At 56.7% G+C, this 27,288-nt stretch overlaps 1 protein-coding gene across 2 annotated transcripts in view; it reads left to right on the top strand.

Moving 5' to 3' along the window:
• The window catches only part of AJAP1 (adherens junctions associated protein 1), a 105,017-nt gene that overhangs the window by 39,787 nt on the left and 37,942 nt on the right, over positions 1–27,288 (top strand). For both annotated transcript variants that reach the window (XM_084958928.1, XM_084958929.1), the window contains exon 2: positions 9,888–10,699. In XM_084958928.1, coding sequence (XP_084815054.1) covers positions 9,888–10,699 — 812 coding nt within the window. The remainder of the gene's footprint in view (positions 1–9,887; positions 10,700–27,288) is intronic.

Raw genomic sequence — 27,288 nt, forward strand, 5'->3', positions numbered from 1 at the left:
TCTGTTCGTGACTGTATGAGGCAGGCTCTCCTCCCTGAAGTCTGCCCATCACAGACTCAGGAGGACCTTCAAGGTCACCTGCCTGCCCCACCCCCATGTGGCCGCGTGGTCACCCTGTGCAGAGCTCCTGGTCCAGCACTGGCGCCTCCCGCAAGCTTCTGCGCCTCTGCAGGTTCTTCTGCATTTTCACCTTCATAACACCCGCTCCAGGCTCTAAAACTACCGACGGTCCTTCCTCCCAGTTTGTCCTCTGACCATCACGGGCGCACCCTGCTTCTGCCACCCTGAGCCCCTCTGAGCAGCGGCCCCAGCTTTCGAGGGGTGGTCCTGGGGGGTGTTGTCTCCTGAGCGGTCCACCCCTCTCTGTCGCTGGACATATAGCTGCTCTGCCTGTGGCCCGAGGCCAGACCTCCTTTTCATTCCTAACCAGCGTAGGCGGGCCCTTGGCCAAGACCTCTGCCAGCCTCATGCCGTCGTCACACCCCGTCATGCAAGATGGGCACATGCCCATCTCAGGAGATGGTGCCCAGGGCATGTGGGGGGCCTGGCCCAGGCTGTGTGGTCAGTGGGCTAGTGACGGGCCTGGGCACTCGGCCCCGATCTGCCTGACACCGGAGTTTGCCGTGGTGTCTTGTTCTGCCCTCCCCGTGCCCTGGCCTCCACTTCCCCCTGGGACATCCTGCCCTCCTGTCCCCGTCTCTGCAAATCCCCCCACAGCCTTGCTTCTGTGACATGGGGGGCCTGACTCCGTCACTACCCCCCACCCCTGCTGGCTTCAAAAGTGCCTTGCACGTGTATGGAGCTTCATAAATGTGACGGGACAGTGGCAGCACGACTGAAGCAGGTATTGCCCTCGAGGACAGAGAACTTCAGCAGACGCCTTTTGTTCTGCATCCCCGCTCCAGGGAAAAGGGGTTTCCGTAATGAGCTATCACCACCAGGAGCGGGGCCCAGAATGCGTGACTGTTCCCTCCGAGATCTTGGGACAGTTCTCAGAACCCAAAACCTCGGAGCAACGCCTCCTCCTAGAACCAGCTTCCGTCGCTGGCTGGGTATTTACCTCCCTCAGCATCGCCTGCTTTCAGTTGTATTTTTAAGAGACTTCTTTCCAGAGAAAAAAACACAGCTCCTATTTTTGTGCTTTTCTTTCTTCTGCAAGATGAGAGTAACAGCCGTTGCTCTCGGAGGGTTACCTTGCGAACAGCATGAGACAGTTTGTGTGAAACACTTAGCTCAGAGCCCGGCACGGGGCTGGTGCTCAATCTGCGTGGATGCTGGAATGCCAGCTCCCGCTCTGCCCTCTCTGTCCCTGGTCAGCTCTGTTCAGCACGGTATTCCATAAATGTGCGTTGGTGCGGTGGCTCTAGCTCTTCACGTGATGGCACGAGAACTTTGTGCGAGCCTCTTCCAGACTGGACAGCTCAGACACCTGGTGCCCAGGACCCCTGCTCGGAGGGGTCACTAGCCTGCAGCCCTTCTTTCCCCATCCTATATCTATTCTTAAACATGGACACAAAGTAGGATTAAACTGGGTCCCAGTGAGGGATGGGCGATGTTCCTTAGCTTCCAGAAACGTCACTGGAAGATGCCTTGTCCCCAAAGATGCTGGTTAGTGGGTCTGCAGTGAGGCGGGGTCTCAGGGTTGTGCGACCACTCTCTTCTCCCAACTGGCTGGTTCTCACGTGAGACCCAGGCTGAGGCCCACGGCCGGGAGTTTGCAGAATCAACTTTGCCTTATCAGGGTCTTCTGAGTCCTCTCTGGGATCTGGCCTCTGGCGTGGGGTGCCAGATGCCAGGATCCTTGTCCAGTTCCTGTTCATGGTTGGCTTTGCCCAGAGCGAAACAAGGAGGAGACAGGCTTGAGCCTCGGATGCTCTAGTTGGTATGGGGTGGGGGCACGTCTCAGACCTCAGCCCCCGCCTGCAGAGGAAGCACTGGGGTGGGGGCTGGCCCAGGAGACCAGGCAGGGCAAACTGGCGGACTCAGGGAGGCTGCGCGTCACATCCTGGGTGCCATCCAGAGAAGGCAGGCTGGGGGCACTCCATGGGGCAGCTGTTCCTGCATGGCCCTCCCCCTGTCCCCCTGCAGTAAGGTTGCAGGAGGGCAGTGGGGACCTGGCCACAGCAGCAGTAACTTCAGACACTCAGAAGCCCTGCTCCCCACTCTGGGGAGAGCGTTCCCTCCCACAGCGCTGCCCACCCAGCGCTTGTCACCACTTCACTCCTCCGGAATGCTCGCGGGCACGTTGCCCGGGCAACCAGAATGCCAGCACGTTGCTATCCTCCAGTCTCCTCCACGCACCTGCGCAGCCTCTCAAGCACCAGCCCCCGTGCCTCCCCAGGCCTCCGAGTTCTGCAAATGCCCCTCTGCGGAGCGGGGCCCTGGAAAGGAGGGACCATGGCTGGGAGCCACGTCTAAAGTTCTCTCTGTGGAGTCCCCATGACACCCTGTTTTACAAGTGGGGAAATTGAGGCTCAGGTTCCACGGGGCCCAAGCTCACGCAGCTAGCAGGTTGCAGCGCCAGGGTCGGACGTCAGGGCACGGGCCCTTTGTCCTTATGTCGCCACCATGCAGGCCCACTTCTGGAGCCCACGAGGGTTCATCATGGCCAAGTGACTGCCTCTTGGGGATGAAGAGGCTCCATCCCCGTCACCAGGCCCCGGGAGGAGCAGACTGTCTGTGCACAAGAGGGCTTCTTGACCTCGGCCCTGTGCACTGAGGGGCTGGACGAGTCTTCGTGTGGGGTCTGTCCAGTGCACATGGGGTGTTTTGCAGCCTCCCTGGCCTCTGCCCACTGGGTGCCCATAGCAGAGCCTCCCTCCCTCTGCCGACCACCGGGGATGTTTCCAGACCTTGTTGAACATCCCCTGGGGGCACCGTTGCCCCCAGTCCCCGGAGATGCACCCATGATGCCATTGCCCCATGTGAACCGTGTGGCGTCAGGGACACACCAGGGCTTGCCATCCTCTGCGAGGGCTTGTGAAGTATTTTCCTGGAACCCGCAAGCCCATGAGCACTGGGAGAGCCGTGGGGGTCCACCTGCCAAGGTCCATGCCTACCCGGGCCCCTCCCCATGGGCGGAGCCTCTGTACAGACTCTCCAGGGAGTGGAGTTGCCATGGTTACAGGTTTGTTCTGGCTCTACTTTTTCCAGCGTGTCCCTGGTCCCACAGGTCCAGGCTTGTTGGGATCTAGTTTCTGAGCACAGAGATCACAAGTCCCCAAGTCCTAGACTCATGGTGGCCGCGGCCAGGCCCCTTCATTTGTGGGTCCCCTGTTGTCGCACCTGGGGATAGAGGGTTAGCGATGAGACACCCACCCACAGATGCTCCAGGACGAAGGGGTCCCTCAGGAGAGTGGTTTCCCTGGGCATCGCCCACTGGAAGGCATCCAGGAGGGGTGGGTGCCAAGAGGACCCCAGGCCCAGGGGAGGAGAGCAGTCAGCGATGTCTGGGGTTGGAGGTTTCTGCCTGATGCAAATGAATCCCTCCTGTGCTGCTGCATGTCCAGGAGTCAGTACCACGTGTGTGCCGACATCCAGCGGGACCACGGAAGACGAAGCCCGGGCACCTCCGGGCGGGGGGATGCTTTAATCCCATGAACTCCAGGCCGGGGAGCCACTCGGACGGGACGTTGCCATGACGTCAGGCTGGGAGCTCCGTTCAAGGGAATCCCGGCTGTGTCGGTTTCATTGGGAAAATCGAACCAGTGACTGCTTTCCAGAAGAAAGACATGCTCCCTTCCTGAGTGGTAACGGGGGAGGAAGTCCTACGCCCCTGAGCTGGGAGGACAGGTCTCTGCTCCTGAAATGTAGCCAGAAGCTGCTGCGCTGCCCCATTGGTGATGGGGGTTGGGGGCAGCAACACGGGATGCACCTGGGCGCCAGACCTCCTGTTTGGAGGAGGGGAGACAGGCCTCTTCTGGCTTCTGAAGGCTGTGTCCCTCTCTCCAGGGCATAGAACTTGGGGTGAGACAGAAGCAGGAGTGACGGGGCCTTTTCTGCACCAGGCCTGCTCCCTTCCCGTCTAGAATCGAATGGCCCTTCCTGATAGGATGCCGGCTCCAGCAGGAGGAGGAGAGGGCGTGAGAGGAAGCCTGAGCCACCCGGGTTTCCTCTGCCTGAAGGCCCAGGGTTGAGTGTGGCCCGGGCCGGGATTTGTTCTCAGAAGGCTTGCTGCTCATTCCATCCCTCGGGGACCCCCAGCCTGCCCCCCGGCCTCTTGTCTCTGTGAGGAGCAGGGTCACACCATGACGCTCCAGAAGAAGGTGGCTCTGAATGTGTCTGAGAGCAAATCTTGGGACTTCTTCCCCCCGCAACCCCAGCCTCCCTCCGATTCCCCGAGGAGAGACCCCCCCGCCCCTCACCAGTCCACCCCCCAAAAGCACTTGGAAGGTAGGTTTTTAAAGGACAGGAAAGGCCTGCCTGTCACCCTCCCCCCTCTGTTTGGGGTGGTTGCTTTAGATTTGGCCCATTCACGGCTCACCTGTCAGACTGGTGAATTTTTAAGAGTGAAAAACAAGGTTGGTTTTTGCCCCCGGAGTGTGTGCTGTGCTTGGGGACCTGCTCCCCAGGATCAGGTGTAGGAAGGGTGGGTCTTTGCTTGTCAGGAGGTGTCTGGTGACCGAGGTCCACATTAGAGTGGCGGATCCTGTGGACCACAGGCACCTGATACCACGTGGCCAGGGCTGTGCCTCCGTGGTTCCTCCCAAGAACCCATCACCGCAGTCTCACCATGAGAGGGACATGAGACAAATCCCAGGAGAGGGAGGACAGTCTGCAGACTGCCTGACAGTCCTCCTCAGAACGGTGGAGGTCATCAAAACAGGACACGTCTCAGCAGCTGTCACAGCCCAGAGGAGATGTGGTGACGGATGTCACACAGTGACCTGAGTGGGATCCTGGAACAGAAGACCGGTGACAACTAAAAAAGTGCGGAATTTGGTTCATGGCGATGGACCCCTGTTTCTCCTTAGTTTAGACAGGTTACCATGGTGACGTAGGATGTTAACATAGGTGCATGGGGGAGAAGAGGACGCAGGAACTCTCTGTGCCTTTGTGCAGTTCTTTCTGTGAATCTCTAACTCCTCCACAAAGAACTTAGTTAAACAAAGAGACCAGCAGAAGTGGGTCAGGTCAAGGGGCATGTGGTTATGTTGGAGGGAGCAGGGACTCCCCAGGGCCCCAGGGGAGGGGACACCGGTGTCTGTGGGGATTGGGGTGCCCTCCCTCCAGCTCTCTGGAAGGAGTGCATCTGAGTCTGTCCCATCTGTGCCTTCGGAGTCATTTCAGACTCCACCCTGTCAATCGTTGATCTCAGGTGTATGGCTCTTCTCAGAAGGTGAGGAGACCTGAGTACCACCTGCTCCAGCCATCGCCCCTAATGATGGGAACTGGGGTTTGCTGAGCGGAAGCAACCAGCCCAAGCCCAGGCCAACTTCAAACAGAATTGTTCCTGCTGTGGCTTGTCCCCCAAACCGACTGACGAGAAACCCAAGACCAGACATCGGGCGGGCATCTTCCTCAGCCATCCAGGGCCGGAGTGTCCATGGGGTGTTTTGCAGCTGCCCTGCAGGGCTGAGACGGATTGGCCACCTGACCTCTCAGGTCTGTGCCCTCTTAGAGATTTGGGGATGGCCTCTAGGCCGTGCAGACACAGGGCTCCTGGCCCAGCCCCAGTGCCCGGGCAGGCGGATGCCAGCTGCTTGCAGGAGTCAGCGCTGCAAACTCTTTGCTTGGGGAAAAGTGCACTGTTAAGTGGAAGAGATGTCTTCGTCTCCCTTAACTGACAGTGATTTTCTTCCGCGAAGAAAATACACAGAAGGGATCGAATTGAATCTCCATTTGCTGAATCTTATTAAACTGTTCTTGGGGAAGAAAAGATTTCAATAAAAATTTAAAAGGGAGAGAGGCAAGAAAGCCGCAAACTAGAAAATAAAGTGAGACGGAGCAGTAGTTCTCAATTTGGAAGCAATCAGGTAGGGGTGGCTGAGGGCGTTTGTGCCGCATTTGAAAGTGTGTGCTTGACGCCGCGGGTGGGGGTGGGTATCGGGCCCTTCGCAGGGTGTGGACGTGGTGCCGGGCACTCAGGCGAGGATCACGTGGACGGCTCTGAAGTCTTCAGTGGACCTGCCAGGACAGGAACAGGATTAGGAGGCAGGGCAGAGTGTCCCGGTCCCTGTACCCACTGCCCAGGGTCTCTTCTGCAGGTCTAGTTCACGTGCCCCAACACTCACCTCTTTAAAGTGTAGCAGTCAGTGGTTTTCATATATTCACGATTTGTGCAACCGTTACTGCTGATAATTCCAGGACATTCTCATCACCCCTAAAAGAAACCCTGTAACCATTAACAGTCACCCCCCAGCCCCTGGCAACAACCCATCTTCTTTCTGTCTCTGTGGATTGACTGCTTCTGGGCTTTTCACATGAACAGAATCGTAGCCTTGTGTGACTGGCTGCTTTTAATGTTTTCAGGGTCCATCCATGTGGTAGTGTGTATTAGTATGTCTTTCCTTTTTTTTTTTTTTTTCTTTTTTTTTTCTTTTTGGCCGTGCCTGTGGCGTATGGACATTCTAGACCAGGAACTGAACCTGTGCCCCAGCAGTGACAATGCTAGGTCCTTAACCTGCTGAGCCACCAGGGAACTCTTTCCTTTGATGGCCAGATACTGGTCCACTGTAGGGATGGACCTCATTTCTTTACCCACTGATCAGCTGACGGGCTGATGGCCACAGAGGTGGTTTCCATGTTCCTTTCTTGTGTATATGAACAGTCATAACATTTTTGTACCCGAGTGTGAAATTTCTGGGTCACTGTAACTGTCTATGAAGAACTTCCCAAATTTTCGTAATGGCTATGCCTTTTCGCGTTCCCACCAATGGTGCGTTAGAATTCCCATCTCCCGCATCCTCGTCAACACTTGGAATTGTCAGTCTTCTGCTTTTAGCCATCCTGGTAGGAGTGATGTGGTAGCCATTGGTAAGGGGTCTGTGGGTGCCCGGAGTTTGAGGGGGTCTGGCCTCCTCGGCATGCCACTTACCAGCTCTTCTGGTTAGCGGCATCAGCAGCCGCTGCAGGGCATCCCCCTGCAGATGTGGGGAGTTCTCTGCCATCATGAGAAGTGGCTGACGGCACCATGGAAGCCTTCCTGGGTGAGGGGATCTGGAAGTGGGTCTCCAGGAACCTCTGACTCATGAAAGGACTGTGGAGTTGGGCTTCCCCGCACCCCCGTGCTGAGCAGTGTCCGAGGGGAGAGTCGGGGTGGTCCTGGGGTCCTTCCTGACATCAGGACCAGCTGGAGGGATGAGGCCACTTGTCCCTCACGTGGTCCTTGCAGATGTGGCTGCCTCCCCAGGCAGTGCCCACAAGAGGCCAGAGGGCTCCAGACTGCACCCGAGGCACAGACCTGGTGACGGAGCAGAGGGTGTGGGGCCTTTGACCCCTGGGAAGAGGCCAGGGTTGGGTCCCCTGCAGGCCATGGAATCAGGCCCTCGCCTCCCTCAGGGGGCCCCTCTGCCCCCCACCCGAGCCCTGCATTTCCCCGGGGGTGGCAGTGTTGGGTGGAGGCTCTGTCCTGACTTGTTCCCTATTTTCCCTCTGTGTGCACACCCTCCAGTTTAAAAAGAAAGAAACTGGACTCAAAGAAGAAAAACAAATCAAGTTCTCCCCACTGTTGCAATTGGTCGGCTTTTCTCCACATCCGCTGGGTGGCCTGGCAAAGGGGGATTTCTATGGTGACCAATTGTCACTCACGATTGGTGGGAAATGGCAGGACTATCCCGTGTGTGAAGTTACACGGGGCAGCCAGGCACACAAGCTTAGGGGCTGCTGTTTTCCTTTCCTGGGGTGACTTTTCTCCAGGTCGTGGTGGCTGGCAGGTTCATGCAGCCTTCCTGATGGGCCTGGTACTACCTGGTGGGGCCTGGTGGGGCCTGATGTGATTGTGGCACTTCGGGATGCCTACTGGGGTCTGGTGAGGCCTGAGCAGGCCTAGTTAGGTCTTTGGGTACCTGGTGAGGCCTGATGGGGCCTGGTACTACCAGGTGGGGCCGAGTGGTGATTGGTGGAGTATGGTGAGCCCTGGTAAGTTGGTGGCACGTGGTGGTGCCTGGTGAAGCCTGGGGGTACATGGCGAGGCACAGGAGTGCCTGGGGAGACCAAGTGGTGCCTGGTAGTGGCCAACAGTGCCTTCTAGGCCGAGATATCACACCTGCTGGAAGCTGCCTCTCGTTCCCCGAGGGCTGGACTCTGTCCAGGTGCACAGAGAGGTGGGGAAATGTGGGCTTCTAACCATCCTCGTCAGCCACGGAGGAGTGTTCCTGTGCATCCCGGGGACCTCCCACTGACCTTAAGCTCCTTGTGCCGTGAGGGTGGCCGGGTCCCCGCACCAAGCTCTACTGGTCCTGCAGAGAAACCTCACACAGACAGCCACTCCTTGCAGATCCATTAGCATAATGAGCGATTCCTAATTTCTAAAGCCAAGTACTTTTGTTCTGATTAAAAAACTGGGCCCTGTTGTTTGGGGACAAGCCTTTTTTGGTAATTAGTGCTCATCAGTACACGTTTCTTTCAGCACGCTGGTGGCTGGCGGGGACAGCTCGTCCCTGGGTCGGCCCGGGCAGGTGGGCACTCGCACATGCTCTCGGGGACACTCACAGGCGTCGGATTCAGTCCCTTCTAAAGTCATGTGACACCCATGCTGCAGACCTGCCCGACTTGGCTGCCACAGGTCTGCTTCTGAGCAGCGCTTTGAGCTGGCGGCTTAGCGCACCGAGCCCGCTCGCCCACCCCCACCCGCGAATGTCCCCACATTCTGGCTTCATGTCAATTCTCAGAGGTGACGTTGGTGACGAGCTCTGACTTTGAAGGGCGCGTGGGCTGGGTCCCCCCACCCCCTACCTGCCACCCTGGAGCTTCCTGGCTCCATCTTTCCCGGGGCCCCCTCGCCAGCCTGTGCAGGGTGCGCCCTCTGCAGCCTCCCTGCGCTGAGGAAGCAGGCGACAGGGTTCCTAGGGCACCGGCACTGGAGGTAAATCCGGGAAGCAGAAATGTCAACAGAACAAACACCTGGGTAGAGCTGACACCCTGATGAGCGGGCAGCTTCTCTATGCACTTCTTTTCTCGAGCCCCACCCATGGGAGGCCACAGACGTGCAGCTTTGCCCCATGCGTGCCTGGCTTTCAGGCCACAAACCTGTTTTAAGTGCATTTGATTGAGAGATGGGGGAGGGTGGGGTTTGCGGAGCACAGGGCCCGCCTGAGCTGAGGGAGCAGTGGATGCGGGACTTTATGCAACAGGTGAAGCCCCACCCTGAGCTGATGCCTCTGACCCTCCCACCCTCAATATAGGCGGCTGCAGACTTAGCATCTCTGGCCTTGGGCTGGGACTTCTGTGACCTGGAGGGAAGTGCCGCCCTGGACCCAGGCTGTGGACTGTGTCCCAGGCCTGCTGTTCCCTCCTTGGTGTCTTGGTGCCTCTGTTTTATTCTGGGTCAAAGCAGAGTGGGGACCTAAGGCCCATGAGGTCGTCTCCTCCGGCTGATGGGTGGCGGGTTCGGGGCTGGGTTTCCCTCCCGGGCAGTGGGCTATTGGGCATCGACCGGCCAAGTGCAGGGAGCTCCTTGTGGAGGGGGATGGGGTGAGCAGTTTCAGGGGCAGGAAACCGGCCCCAGAGTCTGTGCGCTAGGGCCCCATCTTCTAAGATGCCGATTAATTGAGCCCACTTGAGTCAGCCTTTGAAGTAAACTAATGAAGGGTTTTTTTCCTCTTTTGAAGTTCGGATTAGCGCTCATTACAAGAAGAGCGTTTTCTGGTCTTGGTGGGGGTGGAGGGGACCCCGCGGGAGCCCCACCCAGAGCCCCCCACTGATGCTCTTCTTTCTCTCCCACGCAGTTCCATGTCTGTTCGCTGGCCCGGCCGCTCCCTGGGAAGCCAAGCGTGGATTCTTATAGCCATGTTTCAGCTCGCCCTGGATCTGCCCGCATGCGAGTCCCTGGGCCCGGGCCCCGAGTTCCGGCTGCTGCCCCGGCCGCCGCACCGGCCGCCCCGCTTGTGGAGTTTTAAGAGCGGACAGTCCGCCCGGGTCCCGGCGCCTGTGTGGAGCCCCCGCCCGCCCCGCGTTGAGCGCGGTCACAGTCACGGGCAGATGCCGAGTTCCCGGGCGCGACGGGCACACAGACCCAGGGACCAGGTGGCCGCGCTGGTGCCCAAAGCGGGGTTGGCCAAGCCCCCAGCTGCTGCCAAATCCAGCCCTTCCCTGGGCTCCTCCGCGGCCTCGTCCTCCTCGGCGGGGGGCGCCGGGGCCCCCACGGACCAGCAGGCCCTCCTCCGGCGGGGGAAGAGGCACCTGCAGGGGCCCGCTGTCAACAGCTTTGACTTCCGAGGCAGCAGGCCCACCACGGAGACGGAGTTCATCGCCTGGGGGCCCACGGGGGAGGAGGAGGCCCCAGAAGCCAACACCTTTCCGGGCGTTTATGGCCCCACCACAGTCTCCATTGTACAAACACGGAAGACGACTGTGGCCGCCACCACCGCCACAGCCACCACGGTCACCTCCGTGCTGCTGCAGACTCAGGGGGTCACCGAGCCCCTGGACCCCAGGAATAGGATCCCGGTGGGGATTAGCACAACGGAGCCTTCCACCAGTCCCAGCAGAGACAATGGCAGAGACAGTCAGCCCCCGCGGGTTCTGGGGGAGACCTCAGGTACGCCCACCTCTTCTCTGGTTGGGGTTCCCTTGCGGTGGGGGAGGCTTTGGGGGTGTGGCTCAGGAGGGGTGCCGAGCTGTGCTTGCGTGATGCTGCTTTGGGGAACCCTCCGTTTCCCTGCAGGGGAGCCTGAGTATCAGGACCTCAGGGAGAGAGGGACCCGGGGCGTCCGTGAACTTGCGCCTGTCTATGTTCTGGCAAATGTGGGTTGTGCTCTGGAAGGTGGGAGCCAGGCTGTTTTTGCTGACGGAAGGGAGAAGGGAGACGGCCTCTCCTTGGGGGTGGCCTAAAAGTGGACAGTGTGTCCGCTGTGCCTGCGTAGGGGGTGCTGAGCCCCACCAGACCCACAGTCGCATCTTCCCAGATGGCAGAACTTCATCTCCTGGGCCGGATGTGGGCACATCTGCTGATGGAAGTAGGGTATGTGGCATGTTCGGGAACCTTCAAAGGGTGTGGCCTGGGCAACTTCCACATCAGCCCAGAAGGAGAGATTGTCTTAAACAGCAGGAGAGACTGAAGCCGGGTGTCCGGGGGAGCACCCTGTGGTGTTGGCTGAGGCTTTGCACCCTGACCAGGGTCGGGGGTGTCTTTTGCCCAAAGTTAGGAGGGGTTTGGAGGATGGAGATGAGACCAATGGCTCTGGTTCTTCTGCCTGTGCTATTCTAGGTGCGTGAACATTGAGCCTTTCTTGGCTTTAACATCTGCTGCAACATCGTTTAGCTTTTTTTTCTTCTCCTGTTAACTCCTCCGATTGCTTCTAAAGGAGTGGCCCTCAAAATCCCCCAGGCCAGAGTTTGTCCCTTCACTGGTAGCCTCCACATATCATCGGCTTCAGGCCAGCTGGGGGACAGCCCAGAATCCCGGACCCCTGTGTTCCAACCCCCTGCCGCAGCCTCTGTGAATAAGCCGTGGTCCCCGCCCTGCTGTAACTCCAGGTTTGCAGATGAATCTGTGAGCGCGTGCACGTCCTAGACTGGCAGCAGTATTTGCTAACCTGCAAAATGGAAAGCAAGTTCCAGGGCCTAAGCAGGGGGGGAGCGGGGATGTGCAGCCTCCCCACCCTCACTCCTCCACTTCCTCAGGGATTGGACTCGGCTCGGGTCCTTTCCAGAAGCCAGAGGACAGAAGAGACTTGTTCCCCAGGGTCCCTCTGCAGCCAGGTTGCCACACTGTCCCTTGCACTCTGCATGTGCACCAGTTTTGCATCCTGACCGGCAGGCTGGCAGCGGTCAGTAGTTGGACACGTCTCCGTGGAGTGGGTGGCTCTTGTTCCATGACCTACTTCCTTCCGTTGCCTGGACAGGAGAGCTGCAGTTTTTGTGAGCAGTTCTTCCCTAGAGAGCAGCATGTCTGCGGAAGCAAACCCAAGCTCCATCTCAGTGCTGGGGGCTGGGATGGAGGGATGCAGAGATGGAGGGATGGAGAGATGGAGGCCGGGAGCTTGGGAGCCTCACAGGACAGAGTCTGCAGGGCTGTACCTGGGCCTTCCACCACGTAATCTCCTTCTGGAAGCTCCAGACGCACAGGGCCTGCTGTTCATCTTCTGTGTGCTGGGCGCCCAAGAGCAGTTTATAGAGCATTCGCTTTTTCCCTCAATAAACTCCCAAGCCATCATCATAATAGAATTTAGTGCTGCATGCATTTACTCTCATCTCCTCTGCATACGTCACTTACTATATAGACATGGATGAGAGAACAGGTTCCCATTTCTTCCAAATTACATTTATTATGACTAAAGTTAAACGCCCGGGACAGCATTATAAGGCTTAGCAAATTAATTCACAGTGCATTGGATATTGCTAATCCAAGTCGACAGATGCTTATCTTGGAAAAGATTTATGGTTCTTCATAATATAATCTGGTGCTAGATTAATTTGTTTAGCACAACAAATTTCCAAGGGGGAAAATATGTGTGTTTGCTTCGAATGCAGAGAAATGTTCACTCTGGGAAGCGATGCTCGTTGCCGAGGAGGGGCGGCCGGTGGTCCTCAGCAAGGTCCTTCGAGTTCAAGGCCAGGAAAGCGGGGAAGTGCTGAGATGATTCCCTAACTGGGCTCAGCAAAGCTCAGCTGGTCCTACCTTCGTGACCCAAGCCCTGGGGCCTGAAGGGCCCACGCAGGGGTCCTGCACCTGCTCCTGGTCCTTAGAGGTAGACCAGGCCCCCTGACTCTGTAGTGTGACCGCCCCTCACACTTCTCAGCAGGATTTCAGGCAGAAAAGGTGGTCTTGGGGATCGCAGCGCTGCAGTCTGGGAGGCTGTGGGTACCTTGGTGAGCGGAACATGCGTCCAGGTGGCAGATCTGCCTGTGAATCTGGTCTCTGTTTGCATGGAACTGGGTGATTCTGGTCTTCTTTTCTCCTGGCCATGTTTTCTTCATCAGCACAATCGAAGCTTAGAAATATTTCTCCTAAATGGTGGCTGCGAGGCTTCAATCAATCAACATCGAGTGCAAATGTGGTGCCTGGTGCCTCCATCCATCCAGTTGCTTTTATACCCAGCGGGTGTGACTCCAAAGGGAGGGTTGCAGGTGTCAAGGCAGACAGGCCCAGATTTGCCCGCTCACAGCTGCGAGGACCCCAAAGTCTGGAGTTGGGGTTTTAGAAAGTGATATGAAAAATTTTTATGTCCCTTCTGTTGTCCAAAGGAGTGCCTTTGGGAATTCCTGCTGTGATGCAGTGGGTTAAGAATCTGACTGCAGCAGCTTGGATGGCTATGGAGGTGAGGGTTTGACCCAGCCTGGAACAGTGGGTTAAAGGATCCAGTGTTGCGGAAGCTGCTGCTTGGATTCAGTCTCTGGCCCAGAAACATCCATATGCCATAGGTATGGCCATACAAAAAAAAATGCCTTTCAGATTTGGGGAATTGTTTTATTTTTGCTTCTGAAGAGAAGTGTTTAGAAAGAGAATGTTATGTTGTCCTGGCTGTCCATAGCACAGGCATTGGTGGGCTTAGAAAGGGCAGGTGGCTAGTTGTTTGGAGCTCTTGGAAATCTTCCGGGGGCTCATGTTCTATGGAATAGCTGCTGGAATTGCCCGAGGGTTCCTCTCGCAGACTCACCTTGCACGTTGAGTGGCTGAGGCATCTCTCCTAGCTTTAGCGTAGTGGTTAAGAGAGCCACAGCCTGCCTGCAGATTCCTGGCTTCATTGGTATTATCTGTGGCCTTGAGCCGATTGCTTCTCCTTTCCATGCCTCAATGGGAATTATAGAATTAATCATCGCCAAGATGAAGTAAGCTGGTACATGACAGGTGCTCAGTGTCCAGTACGTAACAGCCCCTCGGTACATGTTTGCTGCTGTTAATGTAGTAACAGGGGTGGTGGTGGTGATGGTGATGGAGACGACGATGATGTTTGTGACGATGATAGTGATGATGAAAATAATGGCGATGGTGATGATGACAATGATGATGATGGTAATTGTGATGATGGTGGTGATGATGATGTTGGCAATGACAGTGATGGTAGTGATGGTTGTGATGGTGGAGATATGGTGATTATGTTGAAGGAGATGATGGTAATTATGATGATGGAGATGATGGTCTTGGTACTGATGGTGATAATGACGGTGATGGAGGTGATGATAATTATATTGACAGAGGTGACAGTGCTGGTGCTGGTATGATGATGATGGTGACGGTGATGATGGTGATGGTGGAGATGGTGGTGATGGTCATGATGATAATAGTATTGATGGAGATGACAGTGCTGGTGATGATGCTGACGATGGTGATGGTGTTGATGGTGATGGTGGAGATGATGGTGATGATATCGATGGAGATGGTGGTGATTATGATGATGGAGATGATGGTTTGGTACTGATGGTGATGATGGTGATGATGGAGGTAATGATAATTATATTGACAGAGGTGACAGTGCTGTATGATGATGGTGATGGTGAGATGACGGTGATGATATTGATGGAGATGATGGTAGTTATGATGATGAAGATGATGGTTCTGGTGGTCCTGATGGTGATAATGGTGGTGATGATGTTGGTGGCAGTGGTGGTAGTGATGATGGGGACGGTGGAGATGGTGGTGATGATGATGATGGGATGTGATGATGGTGGTGATGATAATTGTATTGATGGAGATGACAGTGCTGGTGATGATGATGATGATGCTGATGATGGTGATGGTGACAGTGACGACCCTGGTGATTGTTATCCTTGTGATGATTTGCTGTCACCAGCTTTGCTGCTCCGTTTTCGGTTCCCAGTGAGGTCACTGGATGAGGTCCCACACCCTCATCCCTGACCTTGGTGCTCTGAGCAGAAGTACGGATGACGCTAGCCAGGAACTGCCCGGGATGGAAAATCTCCTGGCACAGGTTCACTGAGGCGTCGTGCTCCAGCCTCACACAGTGCTGGCAGAGGGTGAGTGTCAGACGGTCAACAGTTCACTGGAGGTCGGGGGAGGAGGGCTCCCCACGGCGAAGTGCGTCCGCTGGGACAGCTCTCTTGCCGGTCGTGTTCTGTGTCTGGAATCACAGCGTCTCCCGGGAGAAAGACAGAAAGTCATTTCCTGGGCTTTAATCTTAAACCTGGTAGCAGAGGCCGTGGGGAGTTGAAGCCAGTGGTTTCAGTCCCCGCACTTGCCCACTGCAGGATCTCCTGGGCGCGGGGCCTAGAGTAAGTGCAGCAAAGATTCCCAGACTCTGCCTACCGGCCCTGGCCCTGGCCCCGACATTCCGCCTGCTCTCCACACCTGGTCCTTTGGTCACCTGCCCTGTTCAGGACTCAGGGAAGGTGCACTGCTCAGGAGGGGCCAAGGTCCCCATTGTCATTCAAGATTTGTTCCCACTTGACTCAATCATGTATCCATGACACCCAGCAGCTCAAGGTTGCAATGGCTCGGATGCCACCCCAGTTCTGCCTGGTAATTTTTACATCGGAAACCACTCATGCGTGTCCAAGGATGATTTCCAGGTTGCTTTGTCCTTGTCACCCCGGGCCTTCAGTGTCCTCTTGGTGGGACAGGCTAGCATCTTCTTTCTCCCCGATGGTCAGCTGACCTGAACAGGGAGCAGAGAGACCTTTGGATCCAGTTCCATGGTGATGGCATAGTTGCTATATGCCAGGACCGGAGGGGAAGGGAGCGAGACGCAGCTGTAACAGAGAGACGCTCCTCCCTTTCTGCTTAAAGCTGCAATGGCCGCTTAAATGCAGAGCCCCTTTTAATTAGCGTGCTGGGTGTTTGCTACCAGGCAGATGAATCCATCTTTAATTTAAAGATATTTGAAGTAAATGACTCATGAACTTCAAAAGTTTTGAGTGCCTTAATTGGGAGAAGGATCCACGCACAGACAAGCATGTGAAACACCCTCAACCCTTTAGACAGCGAGGCTGGGCTTGGGGGGTCTTCACCGGGACTTTCAGAATGGAAGGGGCGGGGCTCCTCCTGCCGGCTGTGACCCCCGTCCAGGTGGTGACCCGTCCTGGCCGCAGGGGCATTTCGTGTGTCTGCCGACGGCTCTGGGGCCAGTCCCGCTCCTGAGCATCCCCTGCTCTTGCTGAGCCAAGCTGTGTTCACGCCACGCGGGTGAATGAGCTCCGACTCATTAAAGCTGGCCTGCAGTGCTCCTGGAGACGACTCAATCACAGCTTCCTTTCATTTCCTTCACATGCTTCCCGCTCTGACTTAGCGCATTTAGTGCTTCTTAAGCTCTTTGTGGCCCCCAGGGCCTCATTCTCCTTCTGAGAGTGCGGTGGGATCAGGAGGGCTCCTTAACGCTTGTGGAACCGCAGTGCTATCCTCCTGTGCTTTCTACCTGGCCTCTGGAGGCCTCCACGGTCCCCGGGCTGGGTGCCTCCACCAGGCCCTCCGGAGCTGCAGGAAGAGGCCTGAATTGATGCTTCCTCTACCTAGAAACCAGGGTCCTCTAAGGGGGTGGGGGCTGCCATCTAAGCAGAGGTGGGGGCTGCCGGAGACACCCCTGCTCCCCTCCACGGGCAGCACACTAACAGATCCATCTGATATATAGTGGGTTGAATTTATAGCTTCATCCACTCACAGGAGAATGAGTCTAAGTGTTGAGATTAAATATTAGAACATCGCTTTTGGAATTTTTATTTGACTGTGTTAAGACAACCGGTTTTAGAGTTTCTGGTTGCTGATCAATTGTGCAGCGAAGCATCTGCCCCCTAGTTTGACATTGAAAGCCGTGCCTTGGCCTGGGGAGGGGCCAGGGGATGGAAACACCCCCCCCACACACACACACAGCCCTCTTCTCAAGGAGTTTAAAGGTCTCTTTGGGAAAGCCAGACAGGGAGAGGCGCGAGAGACGGATGACAGCTAAGGACGCGAGAGGGCACGTCCCCAACACCCCACGGCAATAGCTCAATTGTTGTTCTGCAAACAGGGCTGGGGAGGAGGGGCATAGGCAGCGGGTGAGCCCCCAGTGCTGCCTGGGAAGACCTTCCTGGAAGAGGGAGCTCGGGGGCAACCCTGGACTGTGTCCTCACCTCCAGAACAGGAGCTGGAGGAGAAAACCCGTGAGACCCCTCAGCCGGCTCTGAAGTGACACAGGGGCGTGCGAGGCCCCGTATCCTCTGCTGAGAGCCAGAGGGATGGCCTTGGCACCACTTCCCTCCCGTTTTGTCATCAGTGGAAGGGGGACCCTGGAGAGCTTCACCGTCCCTGTGTCCGGCGTCCCCAGCCTGGCAGCCCAGCTGGGGGCAGGCAGTGGGCCCAGCAGTCCCGGGCACAGGCCAGCCCAGGGGCCAGCGGGGGAGGCCTGCATTACAGTGACTGATGTGGGAGGACCCACCTGAACACACCTGGCAGAGGAAGCTTTGCCCTCACAGGTGGGCAGGTGGGTTCCTGGGGATGCCCCCTCAGAGCTCCCCATCCGGTTCTGGAGATGCAGCCCCCGATCCCCGGGTGGCAGACGTGGCCTGTGGTCGGACAGGAAGACGGGGCCTTGGGGTGGTTGCTGCTGTTCGGTGAATCTCTGCCCTGAAGACCGTTGTGAGGAGGTGACGATCAGCCCTAACGGGGAGGAAGCTTCCTTTTCCAGACGTTTCCTTGGGCAGCAAGGATGCGGTGTGGTTCCACCTGCTGTCGGGACAGGCCAGCAGCTCAGGCCCCGGGCCAGGACGCCAGAGGTGTGTCCTTGAGACCGAGGGCAGAGCCCCTGAGAGACAAGCCTGGGTCCCCTTCTCTGTCCCCACCTCCGCAAGCAGGAGGACGTGGGTGTCCCCGGTGGAGACGGGGCGAGAGGAACAGCTCTGAAGACAGAGGCAGCTGAACTCCGCTTGGCTGGGCCGAGGCAGCAGGGGGAAGGCCGGGCTCCCCAGCGGCGGTCCCCACTGGTCTAGACGCAGGGCTGAGCTCCTAAGACATGTTAGCCAGGCCCCCTAACTCTCTTTCAACCCACCTCTTCATCAAAAATATAACCTGCCGACCCCAGTGGTTCTAAGAATTGGGGCGGCGTCCTGGCTGTGCTTTAGAGGCCACTCGAAGGAGGGTCACTTAGGATAAAGGCTGGTCTGTGCAGCGCTTCACTGGGAGGCGTGGGGGTCGTCAGAGGCTCACCCCACCCCCACCCGGGGCGTCACCAGAAGGAGACACCAACATGGGCTCTTTTTTTTGCTTTTTTCCATTTGAAGAATTTTATTTTATTTTTTTCTTTTTAGGGCCGCTCCCACGGCCTACGGAGGTTCCCAGGCTCCAGGTCCAAACAGAGCTGTGGCTGCAGGCCTGCACTACAGCCACAGCCACATGGGATCCGAGCCCTGTCTGCGACCTACACCACAGCTCACAGCAGCTCTGGATCCTTAACCCACAGAGTAAGGCCGAACCTGCAACCTCAAGGATACTAGTTGGGTTCGTTAACTGCTGAGCCATGACAGGAACGCCTTAAAGAATTTTGTTATGGGATGTTAATATTCAGGATGCTTCGGAGCACCTTACTCTCTTAATCATATTTTTGGTAACTGGTTTTAAAGTGTTCCTTGAGTGTTTTTCTCCCATAGGCTTTCAGGCAAAAGTACTCCGTAGTGATTGTTTAAGAGATGTTCATTTGACTTTATGGAGTGGTGAGCAGCTCTCTGCAACCTCAGGCACAAAATTAATGCGGCCTCCTTTGCATGCACGTGTTGGTCGCGTTCTTGGACACGGTGCTTCTTAGAACCACGTAAAACCAAGACGGAGTCTGGGCTTGTCCGTGGAGCGGAGGGAGGCCCTCTGGGCTCAGAGCGTTCACGGCTGGGGTGCGAGGTGGGACGTCACAAGGACAGAGTGTGTCTGTCCCTCACACTGCGGGGCAGGTGGCAGTGTGGCCTCCTTAGCCAATGTCCGTCCTCGTGATCAGCGAATATGACCTGGGCCCTGTGGCCCTTCACCTGGAGAGGCGAGCTCTACATCCTCAGCTGGTAATGTGGTGGCTCAGTGGACTCGGGAAACGGCATCCCAGATGCCACCCTGTGCCACCTCCTGCACCCCCTCCCAGGGCCCTGCCACCCCGCCTGCCCAGTCAGACCAGTTCTTGGGAAATGTCACCATGTTCACGGAGCTGCTCGGCCTCTTTCTGCTTCCGTCCATCTCCAGCCAACCCCATACCATCCAGGTAGAGGGGTCAGTCACTCTCCTGTGCGAGCCTTTGCTTGAGGTGGGAGGGGCTGCGGGGCCACAGAACGCCCCAGCCTGGGCAGCTCAGGGCCCGTTGTTCTGGGGTGTCCTTGTGGGGGAAGGGCAGGGACCATTGAAATAAATTCCACATCCACACCTAGAGATGAATGATTCATTAAGGAAGTCCACCGTCCGGGCATCCCGCTGGGAATAGCACCTCCAGTGAGAGATGTGGGGCCAGGATCCTGACCTCGATGCTGACAAGTTCCTCCTTGTCTTGCATCAGGGGAGCCAGCGGGAGTGGGAGGAACCAGGCTAGGGTCAGTGTCCTCACCAGTCACTAAACTCCCTAGGGCACTCTAGTGGTCCAGCCGAGCATGTGGGCTGGGCCTCACTGCAACTCCATGGGGTCTGCAGAGACCCTGCTTCCAAATAAGAACCTTTCTGAGGCTCGGGGTTAGGGCTCCAATATAGCTTTTGCGGGGGACACGAGTCAACTTGGATTTGAGGCTCTTCCAAATCCAGATAATCCAGGACCATCTTGTATCAAGGTCTTTAACTCAATTGCATCTGCAAAGATCCTTTTTCCAAATAAGCTCACGTTCCTAGGTGCTGGAGGGTAGGACTAAAGCATCTTTTAGGAGGGACTAGTTCAACCCATAAAAGCACCCCGCTTCTCCCCCCATCACCCATAGCCAACCAACTCCAACTCTTCCCTCTTGTCTACAGTGTGGCCCCACAAGAGTGAATCTTTTGCAGGGGGATGGTAAGATGGAAGGAAGGGGCTCCTCATCCCGGAGAACAAAAGTTCCTGAAGTTTTCCTTGACGACTTGTGGGTTATTTTACTTCCTATGAGAGAAGGAGACAGGGAGGAAGAGAGGTGTGTCTGCTGTGTACTTAGGGCAGAGGATCAGGTAAAGTTGCTGCTGTTGTTGACTTTGCCTTTGGGGGAAAACCACTCTCCAAGACTCTGGAAGAGAATTCAAGGCAGTGAGCTCGGCACCACTGCTGTTCCAGGAGCCAGGATCAATCTGCAGCTCACCTCGCCTGATGCCGGGAGAAGAAGCCGGTGACAGGAAAGCACTTACCTTCCTCTTGATCTCATTTTTTACAAATTGTAAAGATAAGCAAAAATGCAAGCTGCTGCTTCTCCTGCTGGATATGTCGATGCTTGGAATGCATGCCATGTTTCCCACCAGCCCAGACAGCAGAAACGATATGGGGCCTCCCTGTTCTGCAGCTGGAGGTGGCATCGCAGAACCCAAGGCCCACCTTTCAGCCCAGAGGGGAGGGCACATCCCCCCAGGAGGTAAATACCAGCCCTTTCTGTCCTTCAGTGCTGAGGATGGAGACAGCCTCCTCCTCCTGGAGAAACAGGCATTTCTGGAGCATCTGTCAGGTACAGGATAGAATTGGGCATCCAAAGATGCACAGAGAAGAACAAACACTCCAAGTGACACTCACCCCAGCCAGCCTACCATGCTCAGTTCTTGAGCAGTTCTTGTCCCTTGCCTGGATGGATCAAACTTTGCCTGCATGCCTTTTTTCCTTTAAGCAGAAAGTGTGTCCTTCTCCCTTGGGTATCTCTTCTTAGTCTCACTCAGATTCAGCTCCCGAAATTAAAAAGGAAGTTACAAATGCTTTTACCATGAGAACATTTTGTTGTTGTTGTTTCTTGAAGTAACTGAAGAGCTGACATTTGCTCAAACTCCTTCCAGATGTCATCTCTGGAAGCCTCCTCTTGGCATTTAAGTGTCTCCAAAGATCTAAGGAAAGTCTAGGATATCAGAGCATCCTGTTGTACTCTTCAAATTTCTTTAACTTTCTTTGTTAATTATAGTTCAGTCAAGCTGAAGGAAAAGGACGGGGCAAGACAGCCAGGCAGAGGGGCCGTGGGCATGGCCAGCCTGTCATCCTCACAAGTTGGAGTCACAGGGACAGCTTGAGGAGGAGGAAGGAACAGGTGGTTCTAGGGACTGTGGCCCAAAGCTTAGCTGGTGGCATATGGAGGCCCACGGAGCCAGCTCACTCGGACACAGAGTGCTCTCTGCATGGAGTTTGGGAAGGCTGGCTGCTCCAGGCTCCTGGTGTGCCTGGGCAAAGGCAGAGGCACTCACATGGTGGTCTCCTAGGCTGGCAGCTTCTGGAGAGAAGCTGAAGCCACACTAGGTGCTGGGAGGGTGCTCTCCTCCATGCCCCCTCCAGTCCAACCCAGCCCTGGGGGTCCTCAATATCCACCAGAAGGAGCCTGGGGGCACCATCGCCAGCAGTGTCCTCACTACTCTGCCCAGCCCCCAGGACCCCTCCAATGGAGGCTGTAGTAGCAACAGGGGGAGGGGCATCTGTGAGCCACCCCCGCATCTTTGGAAAGGCCACTGGCCTGACAGACACGCCCTTGAGGAGAGAGGCTCCCCTGGATGGGAGTGACAGGGATGTGAGCGTGCTTCCCCGTGGTGCCGAGGAGGCATATTTCCACCGGCCTCCCAGGGTACGAGGGCAGGCCTCTCAGCCAGACCTTCTGCTCAGATGGCCCCTAACACATGGTTTTGGGGACAGCTGTGTCTCTGTCCTCCCCAGAGAGCCTGAGAAGGGGGCTGGTGATGACATAGGACCCTCGGGGTCAGAGTGTACCGAGAGGGTGTGCAGGTCCAGGGGACCCCAATGCCATCTCATCTTAGGACCTGGCTGGGGTGCCACATGGCCCATATGGGCAAGGTCCAGCCTCCAGAGAGACGTGGGGGAAGGAATAGCCCACAGATGCTGGAGAGAAGCTTAACAGCTCCCAGTTGTGCTCCTGCTGGGCCTTGTTACCACCACGGTCCCCGGGCCCCAGAAACTGTGCTGTGTGTGGCTGGGCCTCCAAAGAGAGGCCTGTCTGCTTTGCCCTCTGCCCACAGACAGCCTCCTTGATGCTAGAACTTTCCATAGGAACAAGAGCATCACCCCCACCCCAGTGGCGGCCCCCCCCCCACTCCCTCCACGTGCCTAGGGCCAACTGGTCCTGAGCATCTTAGCAGCAAAAGAAAGCAGAGGATGGGGAGAGCTCACCCTCCCCCCGCAGGACCTGGGGTGAGCTTGGAGCCCTGGGCCTGGTGTGCGCGTCTGCTCGCCAGGCGCCCCCTCGGCATGCAGGCAACCTGCTAGAGGTCCAGGTGATGATGACACACCATCCTTTCCCCTGTGCCCTCAGGAGGTCCGTGGAGACTGTCCCCCCCATCAGCCGTCTCAGCCTGGAGACCTACCTGTGGCCTCTGCTGGTCCAGTTTCCTTGCAGATGAACTAAAATTGGACTCTGAGCTCTTTTCTGCCCAGCAAGGTATCTCAGGGCGTGTTAGCATGGAGAACAATCAAAAAGCTGTTAAAACACTTATCTCCACCTTGGGAATCTTCAGGGGATTTCCTGGGCCCCAGGCCATGGGCCACTCCCCACCCATTCTTTCCTTCTCCTCCCAGGGGGCGGGAACTAGGCAGCAGTGTGTCTGGGGCTTGGCTTCCACTCGACTATTTTGTGGAGAAGTGAAACGCTCCCTCCTTATGCCGGCTCCAGGGAGGTGCCCGTCTGCACCTGCCTGTGGCCCCAGCTGCCCTGAGCGTCGTCATCTCCAGGTCCTGGGCTGGAAACAGGTGTTGCAGAGGGAGCGGCTGCCTGAGATCCCCCTTTGCTCCTTCCTTCATTCCATCACGCATTCGTTCGGCAAACATAGTGAGTGCCCCCTTCTGTGCCTGAGCTGGAGCCCTAATATCATCAGAGTAGCCTCAGCCCCATCGACTTCATAAGCACGTGACTTGTCCAGCGGGAACCAAATGCAACCAAACAACTGCCTCCCGGCTTCCCAGAGGCCCACTGTCGCTGTGGAAGGACGGGGTGACGACGCACGCTAATCGCGTTCCCAGGCACAGGAAGGCCACTGGCTATGACCTGTGACAACGTCCAGTGTGTCCTGACCCGCCCCTCGGCCCCCGGTGGTCCAGGATGAGCCCCCATCCCCCTCGGTGGTGGGGCAGGGGCAGGACAAGGCCACTGTGACTCGTGCTATTTTCCCAGACGCCAGAGAAGATTCTGGTGTTGTGATCTGCCCACACGCCGTCGTCTGTGTCAGAGCCAGAAATAGAACGCGGAAGATTCTTGCTCTGATTTCTGCGCTCATAATTCTAGGGCAAGATGCCCTTATGAAATGTGGATCAAAGGAGATGGGGGGGGTGCGCGGAGCTGTTCACGCGAGGGCTGCGCAGTGCCAGCCAGGCCTTGCCGAAGCGCCAATTAGCTGCATTTATAACTCCTCATGTCCACGTATTGACTTGGCTCAGCTCAGGGAACAACGGGAGCAGTTTGCAAATGGCCCCTTCAACCATGCAATGATCATCCACATGCAGACCCGAATGTCTCCCAAACCCCAGGCACTTGTTCTGAGGGGGTGGGGGACGAAGGGTATCAGCTGGGAAGGGTGCCTTCTTAGAAGGAAGCCATACATCAGCTGAGCCCCAGAAAGGAAGGTGGGGTCTGATCTGCCACTCTTGCCTTAATATTAACAATTAGATGTCTCTCATACCCACCAAGAAGCCAGCTTCTCATGCTCAGCTTGAATTAAATTTTCTAAGATGCACAGCAGTTCTGGGGAGACGGATGCTTTTCTGATCCTCATTCAGCAGCACAGCGAAACCAGAAGCACAGAGATGTTGTGACTTTTGCCCAAGATCACACAGCCTGTGAGGGAGTGGAGTTAGGATCCAACCAGCTTCAGGAAGGTTATTGCACTGCCAGAAGTTTTGTCGCCTTCAGTCTTCTCAACAGCCTCTTGGAGTATAAAGTACAGATTAGGAGATGGAGACTGAAAGAGATGAGAGCATCTGACAGTCACAGGGATGAGCTCAAGGCTGCCTGGACCCAAAGCGCTGGCCTCAGAGCTTGCGCACGTGCGTGGAGCCGGCCACCCTGGACTAAGCCTGGCTAAGCCTCCCTCCCTTGACCCTTTCAGACCTGTTCTCAGGAAGCCTCTGCTCTCCGCGGCTCACACTGCAGCCCGAGCATCTGGGGAAAGGGAGGGGCCAAAGGTTCATGAGAGGGGCAGGAAAGCCTGGCACCCTGACCTCGCGGCACCCCCGTATCAGCTTTGGGAAATGCTGCACCTTTGCCCCAGCTGCCTGTGGACCCAGCCGATGTCATCAGGTGATGAAGGAACGAGAGCTCTGCTGCCAGGTGGTCCTGTCCACATCCCACTGAGCAGAGTGACCCACGAACGATGCGTGAGCTCCCCATGGATGTCTCAGAAGGAAGGTGAGAAACCCCGCAGAGAAGCCCGAGGTGGAGGCGGGCCAGCTTTCTCACCTCCTTCTGCCCAGGTCAGCCCAAGGAGGTTCTCTGTCCCCTGGGCCCGCGAGGGTGCCTCCACCTCCTCCTTCTGTGTCCCCGTCACAGGTCAGCTGTCTGAGCTGCTGTGGGTCTTTGCCCAGTGTGGAGGGGGCTCCAGCAGAATCAGGAGTCCTCGCTGGCAGACGGAGTCGACAAGGAAAGCAGTTTGGGTTCAAACCATTTCAGGCTGGACGGCAGCCTGTCTCGCCTCCTGACTGTCTGTCACTTCTGAGCTGGGAGATGAGCCATTCCCGGGAGGTGTGCAGGTCCCAGCTGGGGGCCCTTTTGGGCTCTGCCTTAGAGGAGTCTGTCACCCCCACCCGTGCCTGCAGACAGCCCGGGAGGTGCCCCAGGGCAGGGGTGCCGTGCTGCGGGGCCTGCTGCCTACCCTGCGTCTCTGAGTCAGCATCCGCTCAGCCCTGTCTGTGTCCTCTAGGCTCGGATTCTGACTTCTGCACTGGCTCCTCCCGGCCTATCCGGGGTGGCCTCCCCAGGGCAGCCTCCCCAGGGGACCAGCACTTAGGAGAAGAGGACTCAGCTTCCTCCAGCTCAGAACCCAGCTCCACCGCTTGCTGGTGGGAAGGGTCTGACTGCTCTGCGCCTTAGCTTTCTTACCTGCGAAATGGGCACGTGGGAAGGCTTGCTTCACAGGGTCGTGAGGACAAGGGAGTCAGTGCCTATAAAGTGCTCAGAGCACGTGTGGCCTGCAGGACGAACTCTGCAGGGTCCACTCGACACATCGTGTGAGACAGTCTGAGCACTGCGGCCCCATCTGACACGGCCTTGCCTCTGTTCACGCGGGGTCAGTGGCTCCCCTCTGCCGACGAGAAAAGTCTATGCTCCCTAACGGGGTTCAAGGCCATGGTCACCTTTGCACGGGCCTCCAGGGACGGTCCTCCTTCCCTGCAACACCCGCCCCATCCTGCTCCAGAGCCACCGGCCACAGACACTCTCCTCGCACACATGTCTGCCTGTTCTCCATGGCCGAAAGTAATCTCTTCCTTCCCTGAGCTGCAGATCACCTGCAGAAACCACCCAAATAAGGCTGGAAGGAGACCCTCCTCCCGGGCAGCCCGCAGCCCCTCCGAGCAGGGCCCGGCTGAGCTCCTTCTCTTCCTCACCCTCCATGTAGCATATTGAGAACCGTGACCCCCACTTGTGCTCCCGAACGTTTGCCAAATAAGTAAATGAACAGAGAAGGTTTTTTTTTTTTTTTTTTTTAAATCTTAAAAGTTTTATGGAAGAGTAGTTGATTGATGGATGGATTGATGAGATTGGTCTTTTTAGGGCCGCACCAGGAGGCACGTGGAGGTTCCCAGGCTAGGGGCTGAATCAGAGCTACAGCCGCTGGCCTACACCACAGCTCACAGCAATTCCAGGTCCCTGGCCCACTGAGTGAGACCAGGGATTGAACCCACGTCCTCACGGATACTAGTCAGGTTCATGACCCCTGAGCCCCGACGGGAACTCTGAAGCTGATTTACAAAGTTGTATTTATTTCTGCTGTATGACTAGGGGATTCAGTTACACATGTACACATGTCCATGCTTCAGATTCTTTTCCCGTGTAGGTTATCACAGAATATTGGGTAGAGGTCCCTGGGCTACTATGCAAAAGCCCCAGGGACGGGCCCTGCGGAGGCGGGAGCCCACGAAGTGAGGCCATCGGGGAATTCACTGCAAACGGCAGTGACCACACACGACATCGCGACAGAGTTTACAGATGAGGGCTGTCCTGCTGACAGACGGGAGTCAGTGTGGCTGGAGGGGGTGCGGTCATCAGGGGCTTCGGGCAGCAGTGGAAGAGACGAGCCCTGGGGGCAGCACAGGAGGCAACAGGAGGGCGGGGGCAGGGGACAGAGTGTGCAGGTGCAGGGGGTGGGGAGAAGCAGGGAGCAGGCTGTTCAGATCTCGGGCAGCACTTCGGGTTCAGAGACCAGGAGGTGCCCCAGAAAGTAGGGTGGCAGATCCCACCTCTGACCTCAGTGTTTGGGAGACCAGGGAGGGGTCCTGGTGCAGGTGTGCAGGGAAGTGCAGGTGCTGGCCCTGCACTAAGCCCCATGACGACCCGAAGAAGGACAGGACTGCAGGGTGATGCGAGACCTGGCTGAGCAGAGGGCGGATGAGGTTGTCACCTGCTGGACAGATGCAAGTGGGCGGAGCAGGGCAGAAGCAGGTGGGGGTCACGCTTCAGCATCTGGACACAGTCTTTGGAGAGTTGAGAGGTGGGGAGGGGGGAGGTGTCTTCCCCCTTCCCCGCCTGTGGGAGACAGATTCCCCGTCATCTCCAACCTGCGACTCCTGATACTGACTGGGAGCTGAGTTACACAGGGGACCTGCTGAGCAAATGAATCTTGCTTGACCACGGGCTTGGGTCGTGTCGGCTTTGGTCCGCTGGTCCCTTTGTCCATAACAGCCAGGTGACTCCATCCCCCACCACGCCTGTGTTTCCTGGGGAATGTTCACATGAGGCCTCCCTGCTGCCCTCCGAGCTTTCTGGGGAAATAAGTCGAAAAGTTAATTTGATACTGAACAGATTCTTAAATCAGCTCCCAAGAGACAGAGATCCATTTGCATTTCATCTTTTCTTCCTGAGTCATCTTGGCTGGTATTTCACACGAATTGCTGGTATTTTTCGTGTTCTCTCACGGCACGGCAGTGACCC

This window comes from Sus scrofa, chromosome 6 (assembly GCF_054392235.1).
Source record: "Sus scrofa isolate SSC_HxYL_T2T_F1_AM1 chromosome 6, Sscrofa_HxYL_maternal_Yorkshire_Landrace_v2.0, whole genome shotgun sequence".
Lineage (NCBI taxonomy): Eukaryota > Metazoa > Chordata > Mammalia > Artiodactyla > Suidae > Sus > Sus scrofa.